The sequence below is a fragment of the Coffea eugenioides genome, unplaced genomic scaffold (genome assembly GCF_003713205.1).
Source record: "Coffea eugenioides isolate CCC68of unplaced genomic scaffold, Ceug_1.0 ScVebR1_490;HRSCAF=1176, whole genome shotgun sequence".
NCBI classification, from domain to species: domain Eukaryota; kingdom Viridiplantae; phylum Streptophyta; class Magnoliopsida; order Gentianales; family Rubiaceae; genus Coffea; species Coffea eugenioides.
Window position 1 is genome coordinate 24707 of NW_020864332.1, and position 10455 is coordinate 35161.

At 37.0% G+C, this 10455-nt stretch overlaps 1 protein-coding gene across 2 annotated transcripts; it reads left to right on the forward strand.

Annotated features, from left to right (window-relative positions):
• The first annotated feature begins 210 nt into the window (after positions 1-210).
• Positions 211-7198, forward strand: LOC113758341 (AP-5 complex subunit zeta-1-like). 2 transcript variants are annotated; one of them, XM_027301256.1, is made up of 16 exons: positions 211-483; positions 602-742; positions 1148-1239; positions 1686-1782; positions 2002-2045; positions 2637-2725; positions 3217-3308; positions 3391-3537; positions 3767-3914; positions 4035-4111; positions 4398-4469; positions 5608-5655; positions 5761-5888; positions 5985-6141; positions 6293-6517; positions 6725-7198. In XM_027301256.1, exons 1-15 carry the CDS (start codon positions 379-381, stop codon positions 6509-6511), a joined length of 1656 nt encoding a protein of 551 aa, XP_027157057.1. In that variant the 5' UTR covers positions 211-378; the 3' UTR covers positions 6512-6517; positions 6725-7198. The 2 variants fall into 2 exon arrangements, with proteins under 2 accessions (XP_027157057.1, XP_027157055.1); XM_027301254.1 differs by having other exon boundaries at positions 213-483; positions 6293-6503.
• The last annotated feature ends 3257 nt before the right edge of the window (positions 7199-10455 follow it).

Below are 10455 nucleotides of genomic sequence, written 5' to 3' on the forward strand. Positions count from 1 at the left end.
AAAAACGTTATATGGAGTATCGGGTCTGTATGAATTCTTGACACTTTTCCGTACTACGATTGGTTTAGAGCCCAAATTTAGGGCTGAAAACTGCAAGTAGCCCAAAATTTAAATTTAGCCTGTAGTCCAAAAGTTGGGTCCGCAAAAATGCAACCAGCCCAACAGATATTATCCTGAATTCTGCAGTGAACATGGAAGAAAAGAAAAAAAGGAAAAAAAAAATATAGCAGGTGAAACCCAACAAGGCGCATCAGCTCACCAGAGGACGACTGAAGAAGAAGAATAAGAAGAAGCAGAAGAAGAAGAAAAGTTGATTGTTTAAGGAAATCGATTTTCGTTAAAGAAATTGAAGAGAAAATAGTGAAAAATAAGCATAGAATGAGTGATAGAGAATGGGAAATTCAGCTGAGATCATTATCTACCATTGCCAGGGATTCCAACTTCGCTAATGACCCCGTCTCCGATCCTTCTCTGCTCAACTGCGTAAGATGTTTTCCTTTTCTTTTCATCTTTGGAATTTATCTCTATTTTGGTATTTTGTAATTTTCGGAACTTCAAAATTTTTTTTTTTTAATTTTGTGTTAGTGGGGTTGGTTTACAGGTGAAAAGGCTATGCGAATTGTGTAAAAATGAGAAGTCGGAGGACTTAATAGCTAGGGTTTATCCGCATTTCAATAAGATTTTTCAGCGTTCCGTGGCTTCCATTTCTCAGTCTCGATCCTCCATCGCCATTCTCCTACTGGTATTTAATTATTAGTAACATTGTCGTTTTAAATTTTCAAACTTCTCTTTTTTCATGATTTCTGTGCTGCTTAATTTTCCACAAGTTTGCTTTGGAGCCAAGTTTGTCATTTTTTCTGACCTTAAATTATTGACTGTGAGTAATTCAGAGGCACAAAAGAATGATGCATCAGTCCACTATAATGAGTCTGATGAGAATTAGCTAGTTTGTCATATTGTCTGTGAATTTTAAATTCTCAACGATTTACTATTTTTCCTTTCAAAAACAAAAAAAGCGAATCTTTTCTCCTCAGGGTGAATTGGAGTTGTATTTGTTCCATTAAGTTTTCCTTCAATATTTGTGTTTTCATATTCTAATGCGGACATATCACTTTCACTTCCTACAATTAACCATATTCCATTTTAGGCCATTCTCCAATTTTTCCTTGATCATGGAGATATAGTTCTACATGACGCTGATCCTAGTCTGAGGATATTTTTCCGCTCATGCTTAAGCCGGTAAGGACGTGTTTTTTTTTTTATTGTTTGTTTGTGGTTGAGCGAAAACCCTGATTGAGATGTTGATGCTTTTATGTTTGTACATGATATGTTAAGAGGGGAGTTGGTAATGTGTCAAAAGAGCTTCTTTTGATGGACTCATGTGGATGCCAGAATTACTTGGGGGGAGGGGGTTTGGTGGAGATGGGGATAGTCAAAAGATCCTTTAGCTTAGCTCAAAATGAGGCAACACGGTTTCCTTCTTTTTATGTGTTTGAATGGCATTTATAACTTTTGATTTCACGTATGCATCGTTTTGGCTTCATAGGCTCTGCACTGCTTTTGGCTGCTAACTTATCTTTTGTTTCTCATCTTTGTTTTTTCTTTATCATCCACTGTTCCATATGATTAGTTGATAGGAAGTCAAAAAGTTGTGTAAATCAAATCGATGCTAATGTTTACTGCAGTGAGTTTGCAGACCCTGGTGTTGCTGAAGCAACACTTGCGTTTCTTAACACAAACAAGAGGAAGCTTCTAAGTTCCTTTCCTACCTTACTCCCTCAGGTACTTATGCCTTGAGATTGATTTCATAGCTAATATAATTACTTGATAGTATTATGTTGGTATTGAGACCAATTTTATGGCTGATGTGATTACTAAAATTTTTGTTTACGATGTTATGGTGAAGCATTTCTGTTCATCTTATTTGTTTGGTTGTTAGAGCTAGTAATGAATACATGGATCTGGCCAGTTGTCTTCTAATCTCTCTGATGAATTTTGCAGTTTTTCCCATTACTGTTAAAGCTGATTGCCTGGAACGGAGAGAAGTAAGTCTTCAAAACCTTCTTTGTTCTGGTTCTGAATTGCTTGTAAATTTCTGCAAACTGGGAGTCCAATTATACGTTAAGGTATTGTGGAAATTTGTTACCCATTCAATATTATTTAGACCAGTTGTTTTCTTTGTTGGCTTTAATATAGTGCTGCTCACCTTGTACCCCCTTAAGCTGTTGAGATGGTTTACATCTTATGCATTTTCTTGGGTCCTATATACCGCACACACAAAAACATCTCCAAAAATCATAACAAATGAAAGGTGTTATAGATCTTTAGATACTACTGCTATAGAAAGTTCTCTACAATAATATGATAGTAAGTCTTATATTAGCCCAGGGGTGTGAAAAAAAAATTTAAAGCTTGTATATGCCCATCAGGTGCATGTACTTCTTCACTATTCTTTTTCCTAGTTTGAGGGATAGAGCTGTGTGGGCAGATAGAAAGGTGAAAGAAAATCATTGTCATTGTTTTCACCTATTATTGTTGATTTTTTGTAATGAAAGCTAGAAATGAAGTTACTTTTTGTTTTCTTTGTATACGTGATGTGTTAAGAAGAAGCTTCATGGACTACTGTTATATTGCAGGTTAGAAAAATCATTTTTAGGAGTTTTCCCTGGATTGATATCTCCTGGATCATTTCTTCCATTGTTTCCCTCACTTGTCGACCTACCTAGTAAGTTATTCCTATCAGATTCTGTTTAATTATCTTGCTATTTTTTTTTCCATTTCTCTTTTTGTATCTTATTGTTTTATGATCTTGTGTTCCTGAATAGTCCTTCTGTTGGTTATCTTCATGATTTAAGTATCCTTTTGTGTTGTTTATTTTAATTTTTCTTCATCTTGGGTATGACAAAAGATGAATTTATTGGTGTAGTAAGATCATCTTCTAACATGAAGTCTGCATAGACATGCAAATGTGTTCTGTCCCGGGCTTTACATGGAGAAAACAAACAAAAGATTTTGTTCCTTAACTATGGATGGTAGATCTATGGAGTGGTAGCAAAGTAGAGGAAGTAGAGGAGTTCATATTACCGTAAAATTACCTTCAGATGTATAGTTGATACAGCTTCAGGATGTCATGATTATACATGTTTTTAGTTCCTTTAATGGCATCTCTTTCCTGTTTGAATTAGTCTTTTATGATGTTCCCTTTTACTTAACTAGTATTGGTTGTCGGCTTGGAGAAAGTTGAAAGGAGTTCTGGGTCTTTAGTTGGTAGCAGCATAGCTTCGATCCAGAAGAGTACAGCTCCTGAGGTTATATTTGAAGCTTTTAAGAGACATAGAGCTAAAAGTTTATACATTACGCTGTGACTAAGCACACTATGCTTTGGCACAGATGCTGCTTTTGCTAATGGATGAAGCCTATACTGGATCGACTATTGGAGATGCAGAGGTTGATTCTGAATCTGAGGATAGCAGTACAATGGCAGCAGCTGACCCATTATTTCTTGAGCTTCTCAAGGATGAGAATGATGGCCTCGCCGTAAGTTTTTTTTCGTATTAATTCTAATTTTCTCTCATCCGGTTCCCTTAAAGTGACAGCCGAATTTGTGCCTTTTGCTATATGTTTTTTTTTGTTTTTGTTTTTTTTTTTTTTGTTGTTGGGGGGGGGGGGAACGGAGATGTGATTTTCACAGTTTTATGGATTATTTCCCCATGTAACAAAAGATTCTTCTAGAGACTAATTATTAAATGGCTTTTTTATGTTCCAGGAACGCCATTGGACTTCTCCGGCAATGGCTACAGTCCTTCAGGCAGCAATTAATGCTCCTCAATCTGATCGATTGAAACAGGCACTGAGGATGGCTCCTCGTTTTCTTGACGCATATTTTTCCCTAGCAATCTCTAAAGTGAATGACTGTATGTTATTATTGCTTGGCTGTCAATCTTGCATTTCATATATAGTTCTTTGTTTCTTGAAGTTTGTATATGTCTGGATTCATAGAACTGATTTTTGATCCTGAAGCATATCTCTTGCAGCTTTAGTATGCGCATTACTTCCCCTACTCATGGCAAGATATTCGACTTTGTTTACTGACAAAATTTTTTGTTATGAGGTAATAGTTTGCTTTGAAATTTCATGATGGAAGTTTCTTCAACATCAAGATCTGTGAAATGTAGTGGACAAATTTTATTTAGCAAACTTTGAACAATGTTAATCAGTAGCCGATTTCTGCTTTCCCCTAGTTTTGATATCTATTACATAGAGCCTATCCAAAAACTTTTACTTTGAAGACGTCATCAAACAGATGTTTATTTTTCTATTCTGCATATTCTTGGGTGGTTGCTAAGTTTTTTAGATTAACTTTATGACACATCTTGTATTTTGCCCCATCAATTCAGGTTCAGAAAAGGCTCTTGGAATTTATGCTAGCTGCCTTTCACCGGACTCCTGATTTTGTTGCACTTTTGAAGGTATTGTTTCAACTAAATCCATTTATCAATCTAATGCCATGCTTGTTATTCATGGTACCAGGATGTCTTATCCAAAATTCATAGGAAGGTGATCTCCAACTGAAAAATTGGTATGCAAGTGCAAAACGTGTATCTCTTGAACAAAGCTTTGGAATTTCTGTTTTGGTTTGACTATATTTGGGAACTGACCAATTTGCTAAAGAAAACAAGAAAAAGCTAGAAAAATAAAAACCTGTGCTAGTTATTTTAAATTTGTGAATGGTGCTCAGGAGGCGGAAAAATGAATCTCAATGAGTCTGCGATATGAAGCCTTAGAAACTCAAAAGGAACAAGGGCACTGGTTTCTGAGGCTTCTTTACTGCCAGACTGGAATAATCCTTTAGTAATTTTTACTTTGAAATGTGGACCTTGAAAGTTGCAATACATCTGGGAAGTACGAGCTAAGCCTACGTGATAAACCTATCGATACTAGTGCCCTTGAAAACTTCAAATTTTGTGAGGTTGCTCAGTCTTTCTGGTCAGATTTGAGTGTGCACATGATATTCCTAGTGTGTTTTAGTGTTAATTGAATTCAGTTAAAAAAAATTACTTGCTTCTCAATTAGGCTTAGGTTGGTTCCTATTTGTCCCTCAAAACATACCTGATTATCAGTTGAACCATGAAGATGCATATGCATCAATCTGCTCCCCTTCAGCTTTTTATTTTTTCAGCCTTACTACAAAATTTCTGATGTATCTCAACCCATTCTCAAAGGTCATGATGGAGTCAGAAGACTTCTGCCTATTATGTAATCTGAAAAAAGGAAAAAAGAACCTGTACTTGACAGTTTTTGTGATGGTTGTCAGGGTTTTTATGACTTTTTAAGCGGCATAATGACTATAAATATTTGCCTTCAACAACCATACAAGAAAACATGTTTTTATTAAGAACAAGAAAATCTCTTTGCTTGGTACCTAGTATGACTATGCCAAAAATCTTGGAGAAAAAAATTAATTGTTAAATTGGATGATCATGGAATATTTCTATTATGAGGCCAAGTGATAATCTGTTTTTTTTTTAGACTGAGAAATTAGAATTCACTCTTAGTTTTGTTGCCAATTTTGCTCTATGTGGATTATGCAATTTTAAACCTTTGCAGAAGCCAATAGTGGACAGGCTTGCAGAAGCATATGACAATCCTGCAAAGGTAAGAGAGCTGACTCTGACGCTTTCTCCAGCACTAAAGGGTTGAAGATATTTCATTTATTATAACAGCATTAGATTTAATATCTTCTATCTGATTGTTTTGCAGACTGAGTTGGCATTACAACTATGTTGGGCCATTGGTGAGCATGGTGGTGGTGGTGAATCTCATAAAGATGCGGCTCGTGAACTTTTTGAAAGCTTGGAACTACTTTTGTACGAAAACCTTTCTTCCAGGTATAATACTAATTGCAATCTACAGTAATATTATTTCAGAATTGCTTTTTCATTTTGCTGATTGAAGGACTGATGTATCTTCTGTCGTTGTGGAAGTCGTCTGGGTTTACATGAGGCAACTCTTGGCTCTGGTAGTTTGACATTTAGAAAATCATTGCAGTCGAGGCTTCTATGTTTTGTCGTGACTGCTATAGCAAAACTTGCAACTTATCATCGTGACTTAGTACCAAGGGCCCGCGTATCTTTGGCGAAGGTCTGTCTTGTTATTGTGATAGCAGCAATCTCTCTCATGTTCTATTGTTTTGTTTTCCACGGTGTTAATGTGAGAAAATCAGGTTATTTAATGCTTAGGCTTGGAAACTCAGTGCAATTGCGCTGTTATAAGTCGAATAGATTTTGCGCAGGTAGCTCGCTCACGAATTTCAGATGCCAGAGTCTGGGGGCGTGCACGTGATTATTTGGGTTTAATGAATGAACCTGCATTATGTTTGTCCGTCTTGGGCCCTTCTAGACCCTCAAGTAAATCCATACAAGATCCAGGCACTGTAAATTGGAAAGAAGGCAGCAAAAGAATGATTGCTCATCTTCCATTTTATATTTTAGGGGAACAAGAAGGTAATTGAACGCTGGTGAGAATTTATTCCAAGTATGTTCAAAACCTTAAGCAGCAGCGCTGAACCTACTTTGAAGCTTTTGATTTTCTATTTCCTATAAAAGGAGAATGGTCTTGAATGGGAATGTGTTTCTTCAATTTAAGTATCTATTGCAAGTTGCAAGTCATTTCCTGCGTATTTTGGTTAACATTGGAGATCTTTTTTGTGCTCAATTTGCTACAGGTCCTCCATTCCATGACTTCTCATTTTCTGATATTCTTCCTAGAGGATAATTCATTTTGAGGAAAGTGTACAAGGACTTTTTCACAGAGGTAGGCAACGGAAACAAGTGAGATGAGGGTAGGCATAGGCATCTAATTGCCAGAATTGGAGATCTGTTGAGGCAAAGGCTATGTCTTTTGTGAATGCTGGAATCTCAAGCTGATATAGATCTGTATCATTTGTTAAGCCGGGGGTCCTTTTTAATACGACTGCTCCTACAATGTTGAGGTTCCTTTTTGATACAACAGCTCCTACCATTTCGTTGTCGTCCGTTGAGCTAGCATGTAAACATATAATTTTCCCAGTCTTTGCTTTTTGTTCTTTGCTAGGAAACATGTAATCTTCTGGTTGGGTGTTGTAAGAGAGCACTAGGGCAATTGTTTGTAGCATTCCTTGTACTGCAGCTTGTTGGTTTCTTCTTTTCGTTCTTTATCATTTTGCTGCTTTTTGTTGATTTTTCCGGGTTGGAACTTCTTACGAAAAATATGTATATATTTTTTAACTGCTTGCAAAGCCTAAATACAAACTCCCTATTTTTATATCGAGACGTGATAGTTTCATGCAAGGATGTTTTAGTATTTTGGTAACGTTGTTGAGAGGAAAAAAGAACGGCTTTAGGAAAGGTCCAGATTTTTAGGGCTTTTGCCGGCGAATACTCTTTGTATGCAAACGGAATTTGGCGGTAGCTAACTCACTCTCCATGCCAAAGCAGTGTGATGCTTCCTTCCCCCCCCCCCTTTGTTTGGGCGCTCGGCTTGTGTTAATAATCAAACAGTACTATTAAGGTCTTGTTTCATAACTCAATTCAGTATTTAAACTTAATGAATTCACATCTTAATATATTCATATCGTTTCATAGCCAAAAATTGAACATTCGAATTAATTAAGTGGCACTGAATTTCTTAAATAAAACTTGTTTTCAAAATTAAGTGATAAGTTATTCACTTATTACTGAATGTGATATGCAATCAAATGTATGTATTAGATTTAATATTTAACAATTCAATAACTTCAAGTATTCAGTTTTCAAACTTCAGTTTTATCAAATGCACTCTAACTCAAAGTTGATTAAGGGACATTTGTCTTTACTTAAGTGGGCAGAATTGAGCCCTGATCACTTTTGAAACAAAGGAAGGGACTCGTGGAAAAAAAATGAAAGAGAATAGTAGGATTTGAATTTTGAAGTTCTATATATAGAAACTAAAATTTGAGTGTGATCGACCATGGAGCCATGGCATGAACTATTCACACAAGACGGGGATAGAAAGAGATGAATACCACTTCTTACACGTAAATGTATATTTGGGAAAGGAATTACGCACCATCTAATCGCCACAACATGTTTAGACAGCCAAAACATCAAAAGCAAATGTTCCAAGAAAATGATACGTCTGTGTCCAGATGCTAATCACATCTCCTGTGGTGTGGTGACCAAAGGAAGGATACACGAGCGGGCAGTATTAGTGTGCAAATTCTTTAAAACGTTTTCGGGTTCTGATGGAGCCATCTTTCTAACCACGACCAAGATCAAGATCCCCAAACAATTATTGTTCGTGAATCACGTGCATTGAAGAGGAAAATGCTGAGCATTTTGACTTAAATTTTGGACCCGAACCAACCCCCCCAATTTAAGAAGAGCAGGTAATCATGTTTTGTTAGGATTGTTTTCTTGGACCCCACTAATTAGTGTTAGGATTGTTATGTCCCATGTCATCCCATTAATTATATAGCACCCCGGGCTCAGCATTAATTCTCCTTGTTTCTTTTAAGACTTGACCAGAGCCAGCCACCATCCCATCCAAAACCAAAAGTTAGCATGACTACCACTCACTCATACACAGAGTTCGGAAAATGCATTAGTCCATATCATATCGGTCTCAACATTGGGTGTTGGCATGAATTGCCCTCTCTTGTCCTTTGTTTCCGACTTTGATTGCACAAATGGAAATTTGGGAACCATCAAAAAAATTGGTTCAAATAGTCATTCCTTATACATTGGTAGACTCAAACAGACTAGAGAGCAAGTATGTGTAAGAGTAGACTTTGCTTCACGTATTATTGCATTAATAAAGAAGAAGAACCCTTTTTTTTTTTCCTTATATTGGTCAAATTCTTTTCCTAAAAGCTATCCGGCCCTTTTCTTTCTTTTTTTCTTTGCAAGTGCAGCCATCCCTTTTCTACTCATTTCATGTAGTCTTGTTAGCGTATGAATATGGACTATAACTAGTATTTTGTTTGTACACCCTCCCTAAGGACAAAGAAATAGCAAATAAGGGGACGATCGAGATGAAGCCAGTACACATTCTTGTAGACTGTTAAAAGGTAGCAGCAAATAAAGTGGTCTGTGGTCTGTTTTGGTATGTATAATTAGACTTGCATGAGAAAAAGCTATAAGACACTGTAGGCCATAGAAGGGCAGAAATAGCAGTTAAGATGCCCACAAACATAATAAAACAAGGCGAACGCCAGGAGGTGGTGGTGGCCGGAGGATGGACATTAGAACATGATCCATGTCCTGCCCTCACCACTTGTCCTTTTCAAAGGACTCGTGCAATGTGGAAAATTCGTGTCCTCTTGAGCCAAACTTTGTCCTTAGACTTAGAAATGTTTAGCAACTGAGTTTGATGTCCTCTCATATCGACTAATTAATTGAGCCACAAAAAAGCTCTGTAGTTCTTGACACATTGTGTTTCTTCAACAATTAATAGAAAATTGTTTCTGGCTGAAGTCAATACACAACATTCCATCCAATGATAGGGTCCGGTAAGTTTTGTTGCATTCAGCTGGTGACTCAACAGTGGGCTGCTCTAATTTAGTATAGAGCTATTCACACAGGTGTTCTGATGACAAGATGGCCAATGGAGAGCATATGGCATTTACAGCCAGTTTCCAAAAATGAAGCTTCACACAAACTATACTTTGTAACTCAGTTTTAGGCTGCGCGCGGCAATTTAATTTGCAACTAAAGATGAATGCAGCGAAAAGGGTCGGAAAGTTTTTTCCAAGTCAGCTGTTTTCTGGATCGTTGGAGGATTTCCAAGAAGACTTCCAAAACTTGTAACAACCAAATAAGCAAAATCCTTTCAAGGGGCAAAGGGTCTGGCTAATTAGCATTCAAAACCACTGAAACCGAATCCCTAGGAAAAAAATTCTTACTGCTGCTAGACTTATGCACTGCAGATGATTCATGAACTTGAAGCGATAGAACTCAAATTTTCGTTTACATATCTTTTACGAGATTTTTACCGGTAGAGGTTTTGTACTGAAAGCTTGAAAAGTTGGCATGCAGAAGTTCTCGAAGAAAAGACAAATGAAATGGTCCAAGTGATCGTTTGATGAACATTTGAGCGATTCAGCGTAGTACTATTTTAAATTTTAAGGAAAGTGCAACGTCGAATTTAAGATTTAGCAAATCTCTATTGGTGCTAAAGGCTCATCCTAACCGCAAGTGTCAAACCCCTACTATATCCTTCTTTGTTTTTGTGTTGCAGACTACACAATTTAACTACCTCAACGGCTCAACTCCCCTTTTTCCTATGGCCCCCAACTTGGACTCCATATCAATGTTCTTTCAGCATTATTTTAGCTTAATCTACTTGACCTCTATATAACATCACCATCTCCTAGGGCCTTCCCTATAACCTGCCGACTGACCTACCCTATGTTTTCTCCAAACATTCCTTGCTTTATAG

What these genes read in the sequence shown, in the direction of transcription:
- LOC113758341 (XM_027301254.1), top strand. Translation starts at nt 379, where the DNA reads ATGAGTGATAGAGAATGGGAAATTCAGCTGAGATCATTATCTACCATT. An exon ending in ATGAGAATGATGGCCTCGCC is followed by an intron (nt 3,538 to 3,766) that starts GTAAGTTTTTTT and finishes TTTATGTTCCAG; the next exon opens with GAACGCCATTGGACTTCTCC. An exon ending in TACGAAAACCTTTCTTCCAG is followed by an intron (nt 5,889 to 5,984) that starts GTATAATACTAA and finishes TCGTTGTGGAAG; the next exon opens with TCGTCTGGGTTTACATGAGG.